This window comes from Synchiropus splendidus, chromosome 2, assembly GCF_027744825.2.
Source record: "Synchiropus splendidus isolate RoL2022-P1 chromosome 2, RoL_Sspl_1.0, whole genome shotgun sequence".
NCBI lineage: Eukaryota > Metazoa > Chordata > Actinopteri > Syngnathiformes > Callionymidae > Synchiropus > Synchiropus splendidus.
This window is the reverse complement of record NC_071335.1, coordinates 32,513,627-32,536,265: the sequence shown is the minus strand read 5'-3', so window position 1 is coordinate 32,536,265 and position 22,639 is coordinate 32,513,627. Positions and strand designations below refer to the sequence as shown.

The 22,639-nt window shown below is 42.6% G+C and overlaps 2 protein-coding genes across 4 annotated transcripts; both read left to right on the top strand.

Annotated features, from left to right (window-relative positions):
* The first annotated feature begins 5,442 nt into the window (after window positions 1-5,442).
* LOC128754697 (bifunctional UDP-N-acetylglucosamine 2-epimerase/N-acetylmannosamine kinase-like) lies at window positions 5,443-15,264 on the top strand. 2 transcript variants are annotated; one of them, XM_053857501.1, is made up of 15 exons: window positions 5,443-5,636; window positions 9,172-9,197; window positions 9,301-9,366; window positions 9,443-9,591; window positions 9,989-10,235; window positions 10,712-10,916; window positions 10,995-11,147; window positions 11,464-11,676; window positions 11,765-11,852; window positions 12,574-12,784; window positions 12,869-12,998; window positions 13,320-13,541; window positions 13,612-13,794; window positions 13,877-13,993; window positions 14,074-15,264. In XM_053857501.1, exons 1-15 carry the CDS (start codon window positions 5,459-5,461, stop codon window positions 14,307-14,309), a joined length of 2,424 nt encoding a protein of 807 aa, XP_053713476.1. In that variant the 5' UTR covers window positions 5,443-5,458; the 3' UTR covers window positions 14,310-15,264. The 2 variants fall into 2 exon arrangements, with proteins under 2 accessions (XP_053713476.1, XP_053713477.1); XM_053857502.1 differs by lacking the exon at window positions 9,172-9,197 and having other exon boundaries at window positions 5,557-5,702.
* A 646-nt stretch (window positions 15,265-15,910) lies between these two features.
* On the top strand, window positions 15,911-22,269 carry LOC128754939 (clathrin light chain A-like). 2 transcript variants are annotated; one of them, XM_053857942.1, is made up of 7 exons: window positions 15,911-16,183; window positions 17,154-17,182; window positions 17,777-17,894; window positions 17,994-18,105; window positions 19,015-19,068; window positions 19,998-20,033; window positions 21,280-22,269. In XM_053857942.1, exons 1-7 carry the CDS (start codon window positions 16,009-16,011, stop codon window positions 21,449-21,451), a joined length of 696 nt encoding a protein of 231 aa, XP_053713917.1. In that variant the 5' UTR covers window positions 15,911-16,008; the 3' UTR covers window positions 21,452-22,269. The 2 variants fall into 2 exon arrangements, with proteins under 2 accessions (XP_053713917.1, XP_053713918.1); XM_053857943.1 differs by lacking the exons at window positions 19,015-19,068; window positions 19,998-20,033.
* The last annotated feature ends 370 nt before the right edge of the window (window positions 22,270-22,639 follow it).

Here is a 22,639-nt window from a genome sequence, read left to right as displayed (position 1 = left end):
AAGCACAACGTAATGTTGTGCCTTTGCTGTGGGTCACATAAGAACTGGCAATGGGCCCCACGTGGGTCCTGGGCTGCCCCACAAGCAGGGAAATCATCTCTGCACTTAGTCTGGAAAAAGAACCAAAAGTCCATTTGAATGCCGGCATGGGTCATTGACAGACAGCTAGATGGCCATTGGGAGGATTATTGGAGTGCAGGATACAGTCAGTCACGTGTTAAGTGCCAAATGAGCCTTCTTTTTGTCAATGTCCCGAACAAAAAATAAAATAAAATAAAACAAGAGGAAATGAATTACGTTTCCACTGAGCATCATGGTGATAGTTTAGTTTGTGTGCTGCACTCAGGTCAATGATCTACACTTACAACACACTAACTCCGAGACTAACTGGTCTTGTACACTTTTGTACACTCGAGTTCACTTAACAAGGGTTAAATGCTGGACTGCGCTTGCTGCCTGGACAAAACTGACCGGCAGGTGGCAGCACGACAGCAAGGAATCAGCAGTGAGACAAAGCAGTCGTGCTGTAATAGTCCTGGCATGAATGAAACGGATTATTATTTCGCGTCAAACATCTTGAAGGAGCGTAGTTGTTCACCTGTCACTGTAATAATTAATAGAAACCATAATTATCTGAATCATAGACTCCAAGAGCACATGACTTTTTTATCGGCTCAGACTTTGCCCACTGTAAATGGAATTACTGACCGCTTTGGTGTGTGAACCTATTAGTTTTTCATCACTAATAAACTAAATACTTCAGATTTGCTAACATTTGCCTGACAGTGGGAACATTTTGGCATCATGAGTCAAACTCAAGGGCAACTGGCGCACTTCACTGTACCTGACAGAAGTGTAGTAACAACGAGACCTTTCCGTCACGTTGTCGCCTTGCACATTCTTACCACAGCCTTTGTTGTCACGAAGTGCCGTGGGAGGGGAACATTTGATTCACACGGAACATATCCATTACGTCTGTCATCATTGGATGTAGAAGTCCACTCGACACCGTCAATATGTGATACTTTAGGTGTGAGAATGTGTTGCGACCATTAAGTTAGAATAAGCCTCGGGCTTCTGCCTATTTCCTTTTTGGCCAGTGGATTTTCCAACTCCTTTTTTTCTTTTTTTCGTTTGTGCACTGTTCTATGACTGAAATAAACCATTCCACTCAGTTAAAGTTGAAATATCCCAGATTTAGGATCCTTTTTTCAAGTTGTTGCTTGAATGAAACTGGCCTTTGAAAGTTCTGCTTCTGTTTGGGTGTTTGGCCAGTGGTGGGAGCATTACTACTTATATTTAAAAAGTAGGGTTCAAGCCAGTATTTCTTTTCCATGAAGGCCTTAAATCTTAACTGTTCAAGGGTGAAAAGGAGGAGCAGCTGCACACTTGGGCCTGACTTATATCTGCTTCTATATCTGTTTCACTTTCAATGGATAGCCTGTGCTAAAAGGCTTAGCACACAAATCTCAGTTGCACTTGAGCTGTGCTATCATTTGCCGTCTTGTTGCCGTCTACTAACTTATAAAGATTATCTTTTAACTGTGGATTGTAACGTTTGCTTGCTCTTCAACTTAATGGAAGATAAACTAGCTGTCTTGTTGAGCTGTGACGCCTTTGTTTGATCAACTGGGATGTCCCAAATGTGTCAACACACAGATGTTGACTCAAGCCAAATTGATTCTTTCAACTTCGAATTGATGCAAGACTGTCCCTTTTCCTCCCTGGAAATGAAACCACACACCACAAAAATGTAGGCCTGGAATTTTTACTTATTTTGATAATATATAAGAATAATCTCGTATTATTAACCCGAGTCACATCAATTTAAAAAACAAGTATTTTTGATCTATCTTTCAATATGGTGATTAAATAGTATATTGTTTCTAATGTCGCAAATATATCTAGTCCACACTTCAGAATTCACAATATATAATGGATGACAAATGATATTCCTCTCAAATATTTGTCTCATTTCACAATAATTACCAATAGTAAAATAAAAATAGGAATCACAAAATCGCACATAATAAGGTGGTTATTGCATTAAATTCACAGTTATTATTATTTCGTTTTTTAAGTGCCCTTGGTCTCTGCTTTCATTTAAATTATATATATATATATATAAACACAAAATCGGTGACCAGCTGCTCAAACGTGACTGGAGGAAAAAAATACTGGCACAAAATTGAACCACTTAGTTTTCAGACTAAAACAAATAGTGTTTTTATTGAGTCAGAGCCAACAAATCTCACGTGGCTGGTCACTGGCTATATGCAGTTGAAGTGGTTTACATAAGTCTGTGTATTGTCAGGTAACTCACCATTGTTGGCGTTGATCTCTTCAAAAGGCTCTGGAGAACAGATGCTGACGTCAAAAAGTTCAGGCAACTTATTTCACGATGTTGAGTCGCACCAGTTTGTGTTAGTGGTTATGTCATTGCCTTTGCTTTTGCCCCTGGCAAAATATCACGCCGCTGCTGCGTTTCTGACTGGACCGAATCCATCATCTTCGAGCACGGACATCTATAGCCAGCGTCCAGTTCATTTGTCTTCACCTCGGAGTTCACTATGAGTTAGCAGTGTGAAAACCTCCCTTGTTGGTTTTGGCCGAACCCCCCAAAAAAGCCCCCCCCCCAACAAGATATTCGCCAGTGTCCTTGTGAGACTGACTTCATGCCCCCATTCTGTGAATGTAAGAACTCCACATTCCACCGGGTGAGTTTTTCCTCATCTCATGTCCGTCATCTGCATGCATGACAGTAGAAGGCATTATCAGGCCCACTGCGAGAAGATTGAGCAGTTTAACTGGTGTGGTAAGCCTGAACTAGATTAGATGTCGACAGTAGGGGTGAGACTATTGTCAGCTTCAGGATGAATCACTTCAGTCATGCACAACCTGGCTAGCCAGACATCTCAGAAACTACTTTAAATGCAACTGTTTTTGTCAACCAATTCCACTGGCAGTCTTATCTTCACGAACGTTTTAGAGCAAGCCATCAGCCCCTTGCAAAGGATGAGTTCCTCTAGTCATATTACCGCCTCCACTGATATGTCTTCAGACCGGTCACATGATCCTGTGTAGCATGAAAGCAACACAACACCGTGTGGGAACTGTCCAGGACGTCCCCAATCTGTTTTTGACTGTTGTGTCTTGTTGTGAACCGGATCTAACTTGACCAAGTTCCTCAAGTAATCTGGGTTCATGGGGGACCAGTAACTGCTTAAAAAAATCCACATTGAAGAATAACTTGCAATATACATTACCATTCAAGTCCAAGCAGAGTGAATCCAACAGACTACTAAATATGGCAGCCTCAGCGGAATTGCAAGGGCCTTTGGGTTATACCTGAAACCCACACCTTTAAAGTCTTTGTGTCACACGCAGGTCTTTGAAAGGCGGAAAAACCTGTTTCAGAGTGCCACCCACCCTTTCCACGTTCAGAATTAAATCACTGCCCAAATGAGGTTTTTCAATTATCAGATGTCTTTGTCAGTTCAGCACAAGATGGCAGCCACGTTTGGGTGACCCCTTGTGTCATCATTTTCCGTTTACACAATTGTGTTTCGGTCTTAATGATTAAACCACATGTATCAAACATGTCAGTGGTTTCATTTTGAATCAGTGTTTCTCAAGTTGTTGGGCAATTCGCATGTGGTCACAACATGTCCTTCAGACCGTGGAGCAGAAGTCACCTGACCCACAGTCACTTCTTATCTCTCCAGGCTGTTTCCGTTTCAGTTACTGGTAGTTCCGCCTGGTTCCTGCCTGTCACCTGCTACATTGAAGTGCCTTCAGTCATTCTTCTTTCGTGTTGCATTTATTGTACTGTGCCACCACAGCAGAAGTGGTTAGGCTGATATGACAGCCAATGGAAGAGAAGCTCTTTAATGGAAGACTGGTGTGTCATCGCGTCACTGAATTTCTAGGGATTGGTTGTTACTGTACATACAATGATAAAGCAGTAGGTCTGTGTGATGGGAGAACTCTGGATCTTACTTGTGCGCCTTGTGGTGGCCTCTTGTGTCTTTGTTTGATGACAACTGGGGTCATTCCATTGTTGCGATGGGTCTGAAAGTAAGGTGACCGATGCAGGAACGCTGGTCCTTAAACTCATGATATTTTTACTAACACCACAACAACTAGTCGACTGAAATTGACAATTACATTAGTCATGTTCATGAGTCGACTGGCTGTGACATCATCTCTCTCAGTACTAGCCGCAGTAAAGGGAGTCGCGTAAGTGACCTCATGTCAGAAACGTGGGACCCATTCTTTTTACGCTGCTTTTTGAGCAATTTAATTGAAAATATTGTGTTTTAATACAATACGGAACCATAGGGATTTGTTCTTCACATATACTTTTACATATGCTTTTTTAAATAGCTATTTACAACACTACAATCAGACACTGTTGGGGAATCACTGAACCTGTATACATCATGTGCTGACTCGTCGACTGTCAGAATAGTCAACAGTTGTAGCCCTTATTGTGACATGGTGTTTCCTGGGAGCCATGTTTTCCCCAAACATTTAAGAAAAGACTTAAACCCAAAGGGCTCGGTTAAGGAAAGCTGTGAGGATGCATCATGTGACTTCTGAGAATGAGATGGATTTCCAGCTGTATAGTAATAAGACTAATCCTATGTATGAAGTTGAATTTATAATATAGCTCTGTGTTTCTCTGTGACCAAAGACGTTTTCCCCAGTGGTATCTTGTATTGAGACCTTTCCTCCTTTGAAGTTGTTGCTTTTATGGAGTAGCACTTCTTTCCAAGCCTCACATCCTGCTCCACCAGTATGCACACTGTGATCATGCTTATCAGTGTTTGTTGATCCAAGGGTGTGTTCTTTCGCAGTCAATCCAAAATGAAAGAATCTGTTAGATCCCCATTTAGTCTTGTTTTTTTTTTTTTTTTTTTGGCAATATCGTGCTTATCTGAAATCTTGAGATAAATGCTATCAAAAATACATTTTGAAAGTAAACATATATAAACTCTGCTAGTTTAAGATCAACCTCCCCATGTTGTGGTGGAAAAGTTTATACTTTATATGTATATACTTTATTAATCAGTTCATGAATTATTTTTTATAAATATTTTTTATAAAAAAGCGTGAATGCAGATTGACTCCAAATTGAAACTGTATCAGTGTGGATGATGCAATTTAAGTGTATATTTTACAGCATAAATCATCCATTGTGCATTCATTGTATCACAAAGCGGATGTTATCAAATATATTTGTGTAATTAAAGCTACTGCACTGCACATAGAACATGAGCTATGTTTACTGAAACTTAATAGTCCACTTGAGTAATCACAAATTGCCTTCCGACCTTAATGACTTTATTGTTTTCAAATTGAAACGGAAGGAAACGAGCCAGTGAGGCTGCCATGTGTGCGCCACGAAGTGCTTCATTTCTCCTTCCGCTTGGACTTGGACCAATCACACGCCGCGATGCAAATGAGCCCAGGCCCAGTTTCTGGAGCCCCTCCCCCAGCTCTATGTCAGCGAGCCAAGCTGCCTCCCTTCCTTTCTACACGCTCTTTTACCTGCTGGTTCACACATGCTCTTCTTTTCATGATATGTCAGCTCCATTTTGTAACTAAGCGAGGCCGTTTTTGTATTCAGGAAGGTAGGATTGTTTTAGGAAGCCCTAGGAATGGAAAAGCATCCCGGTTTTGTTTGCAAAAACCCTCATGTGAGTCATTCAGCAGTGTTTTCTTTCTCCCTGTCCTTGTCTGTGTGTGTATTCGTCCTACTCAATAGACACTCCTGATCTATGGGTACAGTAGCTTCATGTCTCTTCTCTGCTTTGTCATTCTTGCTTCTTTGCATGCTTCCCTTCCCCCATTGAATCACTGTAAGGCTGGCTGCTGATGTTGTCTTGTGATGCTTGAGTGGAAGGCTGGCTGTGTGGTCATTCAGAGCTGGGCTTTAACACGGGGTCTTCTCAACCTGGGCAGGAGACCTAGCTTGATCAAGAATTCATCGGAAGATATGGCTCTTGAAAAATGTATCTCAAGCTCCCAAATCCTTCCGATACGGATTCAGAGATGTTTGAGAATTCACTTGCTACTTCAGCTTGTGTTGACATAGCCATGAGCTGGCAGAGGGCGATGACATTTGATGTAAACACTGAGTTTTGTAGCGTCCCTGCCTCTTACGGTCCGTCATGTACTTAAACTTTCGCTGAAGTCCTATTTCTGAAGTGAACGTAAATCCGGTTTGAGGTTAATATCTCTGAATTTATCACTTAGTTAGACTGCAGAACCAGTTTGTCCAAATGAAGCCAGACCAAAGCCTTCGGATTGTTGATGAAGGCTGTCGCCTAGTTGAATAAGAAAAGCCCCCGGTTGTGTCCGTGAATTGGAAAAACAGGTTGCGGACATCTCTCTTTAAATGTGACTCGAGTCAACGTGCAACAGATAGAATTGGGTATCTGACCCCCACCTCCCGAGTGGATGACAATGGCTGTATTCCTTCCTGCAGGAAAGCCTTGAGGTCCTTGAGCTGGCTAAAGTTTCGTGGGAAGTTGTGACACTCACTGAGACAATGAATTACTATTCCCTATTATATCTTACCTGCCTTGGATTTTTCAGTGAATCTCGCTTTGTAATACATTTTTCTTTACTATCTCAGGGAGTACTATAGTTCTAATAAACACTCTTCCAGTCGTGGAGTTAATGACTGAGCACTCTTGCGCTCTTGGGCCATAAAGTCAAGTCCTTCATCTCTGAAGGTTTAAGTCCCATATAGCTTAGTGTCCGTGTAGCTTTGGTGGTGTACTGCAAATTGTTTACTTGCTGACTTCTTCTTAAATGGAAGTAATAACTTGTTTAAAACCTGGGGCACTTAATCCGTGTTGTTTCATGCACCTGCAGTGATGCATGACACTTCTTCACACCAGCTCAGATTTCATACCACATCACCAGATTGATTTATGACGTGTAAATGGCCGATCCACGATCAGTAAAAAGAAATATAGGGTAGATATTTTCAAGAGCTGTTTTTCAATCCTGCTAAAGCTGTTCATATAGACAGGTAGGAAGAAATGGAACCCAATTTTGTGTAGATAGAAGATACTAACTCCCTGAATCATCTTCGCTTCATGTGAAACTTCCCTCTATTCCAAGCCCTGTCTTCTTTTAACTGGTGAACCAGAAAGTGTCTGGCAATGAGATTATCATTTAGAAGAAAGTGGGCAGGCTATTCTGGGCTATGTTTGTCTTTAATTTGATTGAATTTCAAAATCAACCATGTGAAAGCTAGAATAAGAATATGGCAGTAAAACGCTTCACACTCGCGTATGTATCAGCAGAAAGAGGGAGTATCTTCTGAGTACATTTCTGAAACCATAGTGACAAGTTAATACTAGGTTCAGTGGCTGGAATCTTGCTTATCTCTTTTTTTTTATTCTTCTTGGGATCGAATAAGTGAAGAATAAGGAGCTTGTAACTGTCACCACCAGAGTTTACACCAGAACACTCCCTGCCTTTGACCTCAAACAGCTTTTTTTAGTGGCAGGTCCACCACGCCTCGATCCTGTTTGACACGGACACGTCACCATCGCCACTATTGTCAGAGCACATGTTGCACCTGAGTACCGGATACAGCAAGATTCTTATGGCACCCGTATTATGAAATCTGTTCGCGTTCATGTTCAAGTGTGAATTTATTGTGTAGAAAGCATGCCGGGCTAATGCATTTGGGTTCTTGTATTTCTGGTCTGACAAGATCACAGGTGGATCAGGATTCTTTTTCAGACAATGCATTTCTGAGTAAAGGCCTCTGACGGTTATGTGAGGAGGAATTATCCATGCATTACGGCGTATAATAACTCAGATATCCACTCTTTTTGGGGGGGATTTCAACATGCGTATTCAGTAAATCTGTACCATGAATCAATGGACCATTTGCTCCTAATGTCAAGTAGCGATTTAATTTTGTTAGTTGTCGAGACCATCTACGACTTTCTGATTTTTTTTCTTCAATGCTATTTCAGTTTTTAGGCTTGGGAGTGTTGAGTTATGAATTCTAAATCTGGGGGAAAGGCAGCCAATTGTCTGCCCTTTCAATTCCAATGTGACAAGTGATGTTATGAATTTAACTTGTCAAAAATCAGTTATGTCTTGTACTAACCTGTTTTGGTGTTGTTGGTCTCTTGCTATGAATATCGGGGCACAGACGTCTTTTTTATTTTACTGACAGAAGGTGTACTTACTCCTTGTCATTGCACATTGTTATATTCTTTTCAGGATATCTAATCTAATAAATGCACGAAATCAAATCTTTAAAAAAATCCTCCCTGAATTATTGAGTTGTTGTCGCATTAAATAAATAGCCAAAAAAGCTGTGTCCTTTGTCTTGTGATAAAATGTATTTGCCGCCCAAAAGATGCCTTCAATGCCTGTGACTAACACAACGAATACTCTACAACTACAATCTACAACCAGGCAAATCTTTGAAAGTTGTTTCGAAGTAAACCGTTTATCATGAACCAACAACCAACCTGTGTGCCATTAACTAGCTCATAGTGTCTTATCTGTTCTTCCTCTTAACACTACATATTGCAAAAACTCAAGTTTGTCAAGTGCAAGGGCTGGCACTTTCAAGTCATCCAGTCTACAATAAAGTTATACTTGTATGCCAAAATAATTTGGTCTGTTGGCAAGCTTGTCTCCTTTTCAATCCACTTCTTCATCTAAACTTGAAAAATGATTATTATAGGCTGAATTATTTGCTCCATTTGCTCTGTGTACGGTTTGAAGAGAAACATATGAAGAATGTGTGAATATGTATGATAATATTAATACCCAGGAAATTACCATCGATTGCGGGGTCACCAACAACTTGTATTAAAACCTGTTTCACTGTTGTTGTTTAAGCTCTTTGCTTTCTTTTAAGCCTTAATGTTTTAAGCCTCCAGTTTTATATTCAGAAGCAACTTGACCTGATAAATGACTTCAGTGTTTTGGTCTGATGGTTGTCAGTCGTTTACGCAGCAGGAAAGTCTGAACCCGTAGTTTGTTTGATTCCCTTTTTATTTATAAAAATCTCTTTGTCTTCCGTCATTTGTGTTGTAACTCATTGCTTTACATTATTGCATGCCTTCTTAATGAAACATTCAAAGCGTTTTAGTGTAGTTTATTTTTGTTTTCATGCTTCAGTATGTGAATATTTGGAAGGCCCAAGTGTGAGTATCACCCATGGGTTATTTGTATTTCCAATTGCTATTTCATTTTGAATTGGTTACATGGTACTAACCTGTTTGTTTCATGTTTTTTTTTTCCGTACAGGAGCTTTACTCTGTGAAGATTCTTAGGAGCAAACGGCAAAAAGACATCATGGACTTAGACAATCAGGTACGACTTTTTATTTTTGGGCTGTAGTGGCTGATACTGCTGCCCATCTGTACATTTTGCTTGCTTGTTGTTGCAGTGCAAAAGGAGGTTGAGGGTGTGTGTGGCCACATGCAACAGAGCAGACTACTCCAAGCTGGCCCCCATCATGATCGGGATCAAGGCTCATCCTGATGAATTTGATTTGGAAGTCGTCGTGCTTGGTTCCCATCTTATTGACGACTATGGGTGAGTGAGTGGCGGAGATGGAAATGACCTGATATCCTTCACTGCTGCCGCTCAGCCGGACAGATCAGCGCATCAATACACTGTAGCTCTACATTAGAGTGGATAGAGAGAATGTCAGCGACTCCACGTGATCTCCTCAGGTTCAGTTAGAACGTCAACACGTCATCATATCGCCCACCTCTGTCTCCGGACAAATACGGAGAAATTGGATCATTTTCCCACCTGACACTCTCTCACGACACACTACTATGCTGCGGCACCCCAGTAGAAAAATGCTGCGTCAGAGCATCGCTTTTCCTTTAGTGAGGACCCCACCCTTGGTCAACAACTAATTTATCAGAGCTTTAATTGAACAAACAAGAGGTCTGTAGCTTCATGTTCATTTCCTGCTCTACAGGAACACGTACCGCATCATCGAGCAGGACAGCTTTGACATCAGCTCCAAACTCCACACCATTGTGAGAGGAGAGGACGAGTCAGCCATGGTGGAGAGCGTGGGTCTTGCTCTGGTCAAGCTCCCCGACGTCCTGAATAGATTGAAACCGGACATTCTGATCATCCACGGTGATCGCTTCGACGCCCTGGCTCTCGCAACTGCAGCAGCTCTAATGAACATTAGAATTCTTCACGTGGAAGGAGGAGAGGTGAGAAGACCTCGTCGTGAAGTCGGCCGTTTGAGTCAGCGTTACATAATTACATAGTGGTTATTTTGCACACACTATTGACGTGTTTGCTCTTTTTGTGAAGTGCTTTAACCACAGGTTTCGTAGAGATTCCCAGCCAAAAGCAAGTTTCTGTGTATTAGTTTCTCTAGCCACCCAGTCCATGCCCCATATGAAAACTGCCACATCCTCTCTTCTACTTTCCTTTTCACTTTTTTTGCTGTGCTTGTTTTGAAGCCTGATAGCTTTTTGAAAACAGAAACTGTGTGTTTCGCCACATAGAAACAGACATATGATATTTGATAACTGGATGTTCAAGCCCTGTTGGTGTTTTGGTCATTGTGCTTGCCATACATTGGTTCTTCCAGCTTTAAATTTGTCACATCTTTCACATCAGTCAACCCAGTCCTCTGTATATCAGAAATGGTTAGTTGAAGACCGTGTTGTCATTTTACCAGGTGAGCGGCACAATCGACGACTCCATCCGCCATGCCATCACGAAGCTAGCCCATTACCACGCCTGCTGCACGCGCAGGGCCGAGCAGCACCTCATCGCCATGTGTGAAGATCACAATCGCATCCTGCTCTCGGGCTGTCCCTCTTATGATAAGCTGCTGGGTAAACAGAGAGACGACTACCTGGATATCATCAGGAAGTGGCTCGGTCAGTTGAACAACCGTCTCCTGGCTTCCTTTGATGTCTTTGTACTTCATTGCGATACAAAACTGTGTGTGTTTGTAGGCGACAAAGCTCAGGAGGGAAATTACATTGTTGCACTGCAGCATCCGGTGACCACAGACATTCAGCACTCTATCAAAATCTACGGACTGATGTTGGACGCCCTAATATCCTTCAACAAAAGGACACTCATCCTCTTCCCCAACATTGATGCTGGTTAGTGTGCTGCCCTCTGTTTGGTGCTACAAAATACACTGAGCACAGTGTGAATGTTAAAAATGTTGCAACACAGATGAAATTCCGTTTTTAAAATGAACTTCAGAAAACAAAGTGAAAGTACAAGAGATTGCTGCACAAGGCGGTTTCATTTTGGCCAATTTGGCTGCGCTCCATTTTCACAGCCTTAGTGACTTGATTGAACCTTTGCTCCTGATCATTACAGTGAAGTTTCTGAGCTTCACCACTGAGATTGTCTTGGGAGCGGTTTTATACCGTGGATTGTAAAAACAACTTTTGCACTGGGCTTCTCCAGGAAGCAAGGAGATGGTGCGCGTCATGAGAAAGAAGGGCATCGAGCAGCACCCCAACTTCCGGGCTGTGAAGCACATTCCCTTTGAGGAGTTCATCACGCTGGTCTCTCACGCCGGCTGCATGATCGGAAACAGCAGCTGCGGGGTGCGGGAGGCCGGGGCCTTCGGGACGCCGGTCGTCAACCTGGGAACGAGACAAACAGGCAGAGAGACGGGTAAACTGTCACACATGCTGTACTTCATAGATTTTCATGAGAGCCTTAAAATGTATTTAGATTTGTGTTTTGTCGTGACTCTCGCCAGGTGAGAATGTTCTACATGTAAGAGATGCGGACACTCAAAATAAGGTCTTCCATGCTCTGCAGCTGCAGTTTGGGAAGAGATACCCTTGGTAAGCTCACAGGAAGTTTTATTTCATTTCATATCAAAGTGATCTTGTTGTGTGGAAAGTCAGAGAAAACAAACAATCCGAAATGCAAGAGTCCCCAAGTTAGAGGTGAGTTGTAGAACTTGTTTGTGTTTCAGAAGTTAAAGCTTAAAAATGCATGAGGATCACTTCTAAACTAGTTTTGAAAACGGATCCGGCATTCAGACTTACTCATGAAACAAACTGGGCAATGTTCTGAACTTGAATCATGAACTCCTTACATCTTTTATTCACATTAAAGCACTCTAAATGCGCTGCTTCACAGTTCCCCTTAAGGTAAATAAAACACCTGGGATTTCATCAGTTTGGTGTGACAGAGGTTTTGGCAGCATGACGCTCTTCAGTCTGTAAAAATCCAGGTATTAGCCGCGATGCCGTATAAGCCGCAGCCTTCAGACTGCGAGAAAAAAGGAGCGGGTTATAGTCCGGAAATTACAGTAATTTGAATACATGTTTGCCACCCCGAATAACAATTTTTGTAATTTCCTTTTTAAACTTGCAAAATAATATTTTTTAGAGCATCAACTCATATCAGTTTATGTTCGGAAATATTGTTGTTGCAGTCTTTCTGTTCCAAAGAAATGTTGAAGGACTTGCCGAGAACATCTCCCATCTCTGTTTTTTTTTTTTGTTTGTTTTGAATGGAGAACATTCTAACAGTCTTTTCTCATCTTGAATCTACCAGCTCTAAAATCTATGGCGATGGCAACGCCGTGCCTCGCATCCTGAAATTCCTCCAGAACATCAACATGGACGAGGCTCTGCAGAAGGGCTTCTGCTTCCCTCCGGTCAAAGACTGTGTCTCACAGGACATCGAGCACATTCTGGAGACCCAGTCCGCTCTGGCCATCGACCTGGGTGGAACCAACCTTCGGGTGGCCATCGTCAGTGTGAAGGTAAGCTGATGTCACTTGTGGATGTTTGATGATTTCAACTACGTTTTTCCTGTTCAAACGAAACGCCCCGCCTGCTTCTTTCAGGGGAACATAATAAAGAAGTTCACCAAGCCAAATCCAAAGACCTTTGAGGACAGAATGGAGCTCATTAAAAAGATGTGTAAAGGAGCCATTCAGGCCGCCGTGGGCCTCAACTGTAGAATCCTCGGTGTTGGTAACTAGCGACAGTACATCTGCCTGTTTAGCAGAACATGTTCACACACTGAGATTTGATCACAGTTAATCCCAGCCTTTATGCCTGGAACTCATTCCTCTTTTATTAAATAACGGCTGCCAAACCCTTTATTAACGTTTTTCAACACGCTCCTTACGGATTGTTGCGTGCTGTGAATAGTGGGTTTGTAGGATGAGGATGTTATGGTCAATCTGGGTTAAAAACCAAATAATAATTTGGTAATATTTACTCTCAATATATGATGGGGAGTGTGTCTAGTTCTTGTGTCAGTGACTGGAAATACTTCTGGCTGTGTTACAGGCGTGTCCACGGGCGGGCGTGTGAACCCACAAGACGGCGTGGTGATGCACTCCACCAAGCTCATCCGCGAGTGGTCCTCTGTGGACCTCAGAACACCGCTGTCCGAAGAGCTGCACCTGCCCGTCTGGATCGACAACGACGGCAACTGCGCTGCTCTGGCTGAGAAGAAGTTTGGCCATGGCAAAGGAGTGGAGAACTTTGTGACTGTCATCACCGGCACAGGTGAGAAGAGAGTAGTGCTTCAGTACTGACCAGGATGAGTATTACTGAGATGTCTGTGGTCTCGCTGCAGGCATCGGAGGAGGAATTATCCATCACAATGAGCTGATCCATGGCAGCACCTTCTGTGCGGCGGAGCTGGGTCACATCATGGTTTCAATGGATGGACCCGAATGCTCCTGCGGCAGCAGAGGCTGCATCGAGTCCTACGCTTCTGGTCAGGCCTTGCAGAGAGAAGCCAAGAGGCTGAACAACGGTGAGTTAAGATCTTGGAAACGAAATGAATTTTCCTTCACGGTAAATATATGAGACCATCAGTTTCCTCCTGTGTTTCTCAGAGGACCTGCTGAAGGTGGAGGGAGTGGACATGAAGACATCGGAGCCGATAACTGCTGTTCACCTCATCAGTGCTGCTCAACAGGGCAATGCCAATGCAGCAGCCGTGCTGAAGAAAGGTCAGACACACATGGATACGTGCTTCTGCTAATGTGAGGATTGTCATGCTAAAAACACTTGGCACTATTTTTGTCTCCAGCCTCCACTGCTCTGGGTGTCGGCATAGTCAATGTCCTCCATCTGGCCAACCCTTCCCTGGTCATCTTGTCTGGAGTCTTGGCGTCAGTCTACCTGGAGCCGGTGCAGTACATCGTCTCCGAGCGAGCACTTCCGTCCACCAAGAACATCAAGATCGTCACCTCGGATCTGGAGGAGCCCGCGTTGTTGGGGGCTGCTAGTATGGTGCTGGACTACGCAACTCGAAGGCTGTATTGAGGATGTTTTAAGATCTTTATTGTGCCTACTGGCAGCACTATGCCACTTCTTTTGTGAAACTTGAGAAAGGGTCTCCTCATGCCCATTATTTATTGGGTGTGGATATTAGTATATTTGTGTAGACAAGATAATGCTCTGTTTTTAAATTCTATTTTTAAATCACTGGAAAATGCAATCATAAACATGAGGTCGGTCACTTCCACCCGAGGTTGGATAATTCCACATTACCTTTCGGTACATCTGCGTCTTCATATCTCGTTCATCTTCATATCTCGGTGTTGACTGAAAATGAGCCTGGCCTTAATATGCCACTCTAGGCATTGTCGCCTTTTTTATTTTGTGGATATGAAAAGGTATTTTCAGTTCATATTTGATTTATTACTGGTCATATGCAACATTACTATTGAAGTATATCATTCCATAAGACAGGTTTGACTCTGAGGAGGTTTTTTAGTTTTCATGAGTTTGGAAAAATGTTTCCATCTCGAATCAGCCAAGGTTTTTTAGAGCTTGGAACTGATACTATGAAGGATTGTCTTCCAAGCGTGACCAAAGTTTTGCAAACATATGATGTTTCAGTTTTTTTTTTTTTGTTTTTTTAATGCTGCTAATAAGCCTTACTGACTTACTTTTTTTTCTTTTCTTTCAAACCACTGACTTTCCAAACAATCATATTAGTTCTAGTGTTTCCCTGTTATTGTTTTTATTTAAGGTTTTGGGGATATATATCTATGTTCTCAACTGGACAGTGCGTTGGGATGAATGTCTAAGACACAATATACTTGGGTTCATTTGATGTGTTGCCAATTAACATCTCCTGAGTCCGGCACAGTTTTAACATTCTTTTGCCTTGTGTTAAATGTTTACACAAATGAGTGTAATAACAACCACATACGTGTATTGTGGGACATATTTTATTTAATTTAATTGGTGTGAAGGTCCAAATAAAGGTGCTTCGGTCCAATGAATCTGTTGCTTCCTTTGAGTCACACAAAAATGCACTTGTTAAAAATGGTGGGTGCATTTTTTTGTGCATTGCTGTTATCGATTTATGTAGCTACTACTAGAAATAAACGTGTGATTTGTGTATGTAATTCGGAAGAAGAGAGGACCAGCGTAAAACGTGTGACTCAGGTGAATGTCACCTGAGTCTTTGAAGAAGGTGTTAATATTTAACTACAACATTGTGGGAAGGAACTGCGGACTGACGGGAAGACCAAACGTTCAGATGAGATATCGCGATAGTAAGAATTTATTTCCTTCAAAAACGAGTTCTTTATAGAAAGGCATTCACGTCTGTGTGTGATCACAGTTGTCTGATTTCAGCGCAAACGGTAATGGTAGCATGTAGATGTTTATAAGACTATATTGGAATCAAAGTCCGTTTTCATTTTTTTGACAAAAACATGAAAGAGACGCTGCTGGTTCTTTAAACTCTTCGAACACGATTTGAGTCACGGGACTCGCGTCCTCCACATTACAGACCCGATTGGTCAGTGACATCAAGTACTCGCTTGCCATTGGTTAGTCATGATGTCAGTCTCGCGTCCTCACATTTGGTTGGGTCTTTTTTCTACTTACCGTCTCAGTAGGCTCCTCCCCCGCCCGTCCTCCTTCCCGTTGAGCTTACCGTTGTCAGTCAGCGTTTGCACCTGATCTGGACTCTCCGTGAAATTTCCGAATAAAAAAAAGGTCTAAAATGGACGACTTTGACATGCTTAACGCACCCAATGGCGGGAACGGCGTCGGCTCGGAGGAGGACCCCGCTGCTGCCTTCTTGGCCCAACAGGAGAGCGAGATTGCGGGCATCGAGAACGATGAAGGCTTCAGCATCCTGGACAGCGGCGAGGTGCCCTCCTCCCTCGGAGAGTCCGGTACGACACCCGCTTTGTAACGGACTCTTCCATTCCACTGTGTGGACTTAACTCGATGCGTCAAGGTCGACTAAACATTCGGGTGCTTACGTCGCTGTTATCTTTCGCTTCGGTTACGCTTTCACCAAAATGCCAGACAGTCAGGAGCTACAATAAACAGGGAATACCATTGTATCAGTTGCTTCATATCGATAAATCTATCGAAGGTTCTTCTATCGGAAATGAATGGAGCTCGTTGATGACAGCATCACTTCCGGTTAGTTCTGCCTAGCACAGTTGCTAATGCTATTCAAGCTAAATGACCTTTGACCACGAATACTGTTTCGACATTTGATTTGTGTATTGTTTTCTTTCTTTTATAATGTGTTCTTCTACACCGTGCGCACATACATGGTCTAAAATAAGCGTATTGGCTCGTGTGTCAGCGCTTGCAAGAGGCTCTGTTTGCTAACACGGACGTAGCCAGGCGGAAATGCCCATTGCAGTTTCGATTCTGGAACATAAAAAATATATCTGGAAAGAGTCCATGGAAGTTTGGATGTATTATACTGTCTCCAACGTGTATATAACAGTGCGCGTTCAAGTGTGTTTTACGTATTTCTAGTCTTGTTGATGGGCGTTCTTGGTTGCATTTTACTGTAGAAAGGTTGTGGTTCATGTGGTGAATTATTCATTTTTACATTGACCATCTGTCGAAAGGTCATCCGATAGTCGCACCAAGCTATGTTGTATTAAACTAAACGAATTACAACAATAATAAAGAATGGATGAGTCAGATGTTTCAATGGAAATAAATATGCAGCAATAGTCGGTCAACCACAGTGAATGGGCAACTCGTCCGTTTATGCTTGGGCCAAGCAGCGGCCTTTGTTAAGAACATTTGTTTATAGTATTTTACTGTGGTCATTTCCTGGCTGTAGAGGCAATATGTTCTCTCACATTCTCACTTTTTTTTTCTTTTTCCTTGCAGATGGGGTCATTAATGGAGATCTTCATGGGGTAAAAAAAAAGTCCATCCAAATTTTAATATTTTGTAATCTATTAGTAGCTGTATTTTTTTTTTTTTTGTTTGTTTTTTTTTGTCTAAATGAAGAGGTTCTGATATTTAAGAAATCTGGGAAAGTTCCTGTCCCTGTAATCTGAGATGGCTGAAGTATGAGTTTTAACAAAGTCTCAGTCATTTCCGATTGATTTGCAAGAGTTACAGTCAGTTTTCTGCAGCAGAGTTGCATTTTAGTGGATCACTTTAAACAGCATGTCCGTTTTTTTTATACTCATGAAATGAATGTTTCTGGTAAATGCGGTGTTATGTAAGAGACATGCTCGTCTCTGACTGATGGGAGGATGCTGACTTCCCCTTCCCTTTGCTGTCCTTGCAAAAATCACACCAGTTGCATCATCAGGACTTTATTTCAACTCAGAGACTTAAGTACTTACACTTTTAAATCATGCTTTTTTAGGACAGTCCTGAAAAGGAAAAAGTAGTTTTTCTTAAGCTCAGATTGAGCTTTGCATACATTCTGTGAACGATTATGAAACAGCATTTATTGACCAAGTACTTTGCCATTAGTGACTTTTCCGCCCCAATTTTAGGAAAGCAACGGTCCTTCAGATGCCTACGCAGCAATTTCCAACGCTGACCGTCTCCAGGCTGAACCTGAAAGTCTGCGCAAGTGGCGAGAGGAGCAAAGAGAGAGGCTGGAGCTGCTTGGTGAGCCCAGATTCCATATAATTTCTGAGTTATACGTGAGATGTGCAACTGACGAAGAGGATCAAAATCTACGTTTTGTTCACACCATTCTTTGCGCAGATGACAACTCTCGCAAACAGGAATCTGAGTGGAAGGAGAAGGCCAAGGTGGAGTTGGAGGAATGGCATGCTAGGCAGAACGAGCAGCTGGAAAAAACCAAAGCCAACAACAGGTATTGACACACCAACCCGTAAACCAGATCAAATATTCAGTCATTCCTTACACTTCTGTTGACTAGTTGAAGATGCTTTGAGGCCTTAGAAGAGTCAGTCTCAGTAGGGCCCCAATATAGACCTCAATATAAGCGCAGGGGATTCGATTTATATGATAAAAGAAGTCAAAAAGAAGGTCGGCATTTCATGTTGGAAAAAGCTCGAATGACTACAGTGAGAGGAAGAAGCTGTACTTACTGACTGATGGATCAGTGAGGTGCAGCCACCTGCTGATGGAATCCTTGTTTATTTTCTAACATCTGTGGAGTGGCTGTGCATAGCGATGAAAGGAAGGAGGTACGTTTGCACCAGATGTTACAGCTAAATTAGTCTGTGAAGAGAATTGCATTTTTCTTTGCAGTTTTGCTATAATATAAAATGGTGCCCTCCCTCCAGAGCCACACTATTAACAAATAAGGATGTGTCCAGTCCAGATCAGAAAGCTGTTTCTCAAGTCAAGGGTTTGGGTTGGTTCACTCTGGTGGGCCCCAGTTTAAGGCAGGATTCAAGCCGCTCCATGAGGATCATGGCTCCTTGTTGCCCCTCTGTGGGCTGGGCTCCCAAGTGCTGATGTCTTAAGTGGATTTTTTTTTTCAGTTTAGTTCGATTTCTTCAATGGAAAAAACAAAATTCTCCATTCAATGTTTTTGTATCCAGAAATGTCTGTCTGTTGTTCATTTCACTTAAAGTCTGGATTGTCCATTTTGTTGCTAAAATCGGATCACTGTTTTACTAATGATGGTGATAACAATGATGCCTCTCTCTCTCTCTCTCTGTTGATGCTCCTCTCGCTCTATCTCTCTTTTTTTTACCACTCTCTCTGTTCTCTTCTGTCCACTTGCTGCTTTGCCGTCTGGATGTTCATCCAGAGTGCTGGATGAGGACTTCTACAAACAGCCCTTCTCTGAACTCATTGGTTATGTGTATGTTGCTCCAACTAACCTCCTCCTCCTCCTCCTCATCCATCTTTAGTTTGTTCCGCTCTTGTGACTTCATCCCATCAGTAGTCCAGCAGTTAGGCTCCTAGTGAGATGTCACTTTCTTTATAAACACGCCTGTTGAGTCAAGTGCACTGATGAATGCATGGATGGCTGCATGTGTGTCGAGATGTTGCTTGCCATTTACCTTTTAACACAAGTTAACAGAACTGTTAGTACAGTCCACAATAAAATAAGCTGTAATTCAACTATATATTATACGTAGGGGTGGGATTTGACCAAAAAAATGATCTAGTTAATTCAAGAATTTGTGATGAATTAATCTCAATTAATCGCAGTTTAATGGTGTTCCCACAAGAAGTCACATTTTTCAATTTGAATGAATTTGGTTTTGGTATATGACTGAATCAAATGATGGACCCACACATACATTTAAACAACAAAATATTGTTTATTTTGCATCAGTTTGACAGTAGCACAATAAGTCTCAATGGTGGCTCAAAGCTCACTTACAACTGCCACTTCATCCTGCTGAAGTAGTGATGATAGACTGTTGTTCTGTGCCACACGAGTTTGATGCTACTGCTGCAGAAGTGTTTGCATTAGTCCCTCAGTTCTGTGATAGTTTGAGCAGTGAATGCTCTGGTTTGGAGGTGCGACCGAATTGTCCCGATAAATGGCCTCTGATGATCATGTGTTCACGTGACACTGATCTGTGAACGAGCAATGTTTGTCTTAGTCCAGGGGGTAAGTAAAATGGTCATCCAAACCAAAGTATCCACGGAGGTCTCAAACATGAACTCTCATCGCATGACTGCTTCCATCGCCTGCACCCCTCCCTCCCCCTCCGCCCCCTCGCTGCTAATATTCTGACTTGTTGAACTGTTTCTCCCTGTTTTCTTTTCACCTTAAAGCACACACATTAACCATCCTTGCTACCGCCTAGACCAGTTAAGTAACACCAGAAAACCCCAGGAGATCTCGGGGTTCCTCCTCTCTTTCTGTGCTGCTGTCTGATCCTAGATTGTCTCTGTATTGTTCCGTCTGTCGTGTTGTGGTCCTTCCCTGGTCGTGGTGCTGAATGTTTCCGTGTCATCCTCGTCGCACCACGTTTTTGTCGCAGCCCCTTTGTATTTTATGAATATTAGACACCGGATTGCTCAGAGGGTTTATTTAGCATCAAGCAGTGTTAGCAAAGTTTGTGAATGATGCGACGCTCTGGAGAAATGGATCCTAAACCCACCAAGGTTCTTCTTGTTTCAGTCTCATTGAATATTGATTCATGCGCTCTTGTGTGTGGGGTTTGTCCTCCCTGGCAGGGTTTCACTAGTGGCCGTGTTTTCCACAGTGTGTGTACCTTGTTTTTGTTAGGAGAGGTCACAGCATCTTTCCTCACTGGTTTGCCCTCATATCTGCCAAGACTGGCACTGTAAACCTCCCCCAACAATAAGGAGTGTCTGTGTACTGGCAGGTAATGTGTCATACGATACGTATCTCGATACAGGAGTGGCGCTACAATATACTCTAATGCTGTTAATTCACCAATATATTGTCATAAGAGCCCTCATTTTAAGGTAAATGTCAGATCATGCTATTCAATATTATGTACATGGAAACAAGTTTATCGTTACGAGGTCCGTACAGTTAGACTTGCAGTTCAATTTCGTGGATCAACAGAGGAATGGATCAACTCCAGTGTACAAAAGGAAAACCTTAGTATTAAACACATGTCACGAATGCAGACAACTTAAAATATCAAGACCATCTCAGACTGTCAAGTATTGTGATATTTCTGCAAAAATATTGATACAATATCATGCATTCAAGCATCGCAATATTTGAGCGTATCAATATTTTCCTCACATCCCTACTGTTCCATTGTGGGAAGATTCAAGGCAGTCAAATCTGATCTGTAGAACCTATGTAAATATTTACTTGCGGCTTGTTTGGCCCTGTTGTGCTTGGATTCATGTGTAGTATATCATACTAGCGTTTGACTTGTTTATTTGTGTCAAGGGCTTGTTTGGATGTTTACGTTGGCAGCTTGCTGTGGTTGTCCATGTTTCAGCTTCCATGTTCAACCTAGTATTTGTTACCTGGAGTAGTGTTAGAGGACGGTGTGTATGATGGGATGTCAAATGTTCTGTGTCACTTCTGACGCTCTCCTGCCTGTCTCCCTTCCCCCCTGATCTTTAGGGCGGCTGAAGAAGCCATGATCTCAGACATGGACGAGAACAACCCCGGCACAGAGTGGGAGCGAGTGGCCCGCCTCTGCGACTTCAACCCCAAGTCCAGCAAGCAGGCGAAAGACGTGTCGCGCATGCGCTCGGTCCTTATCTCCCTGAAGCAGTCCCCGCTGGTCCGCTAGGGTTCGCAGCGGCTCCTTCCATATCATGGCCCATCACCATACGATATCTGAAAATAGCAGCCTTTCCGTTCAAATATCATTTCATCACCGCCCCAAAAAATGTTTGTCCGCTGGAGGAGGTCTTACATGCTCCTGCTTTACGCTCATCAAACATCCCAACTGTTCCAGTCGTTTCATGAAGTTTTGAAACCTCAGTTCCTCCTCCGTCCACAAACTACAGTACAATCCAGAGCAGGTCTCATGGTTCGAGGTCCTGTGCAACTCATGTGAGTGTGTGTGTATAACGTCTCTACACTAAAAGGGAAAGCGTCGATGTTTGCACGGGGCTCCATCAGGCCCCACGACAGTGTTACTGCTGAACATGCTGTGTGCGAACTCTCGCCCGTCATTCTCCGTGTGACCCGTGATGATTTTATTCTCTCCTCCTTGTCATCCCTCAAACAGAGTATCATCACAGCGTTTGCATTTTAAGGACCAAACTCTAAAAGAAAACTTGTGTACCTTGTGTTCTGTGTCTGCTCGTGACATGTTGTGTTGAATTTCTCCAACTATGCATTTCCTTTTTGACAAAGCCGGTCCACTCCTGGACAAGGCACCGAGCAAAGTCCAGTCATTACAAGGTTTGTGTCTACGGGTGTGTGTGTGCGTGTCTGTACTCTTGGTGTGTACCTATGTACATATACAGAAGGCGATTATATAAACAGAATATAAAAGATGTAATTGACAAACGTGGTATAGAAGAGGTTTAGCCAGCGTTCGCTCGGTCATGCATGTTCACTGTCCATTTGATTTCAATGTCATTAAAAAGTAAAACTCCAGCAGCTGTTTCTTTACTGTTTGACGTGATTCTTTCACATTATACAGTGTGATCGAACCTGCTAGAATTCAGCAGAGTAGCTTGGGAAAAAAGCGGGAGAATTTACAAGCGTAAAGTGAAACCTGTGTTCTCGGCGCCCTCCTGAGGTCAGGGCGTGCATTGCGCCTGGGAGGTGACGTCATTTTATGAGCAGGTGCAAAGGTGAGTCTAATACTCTGGTTAATGATCTTTTAAACTTTGCGTTTACTTAGGTTTTTTTTTTTTTATTTTAAGTGAGTGAGTTGTTTAGTTGTTAAACCGCCCGATCCAGTTGGTGTTGAGTAAAAGTGCTGAAGTGGCAGATAGTGATTCAGCAGCTGTGAACTGTTGTG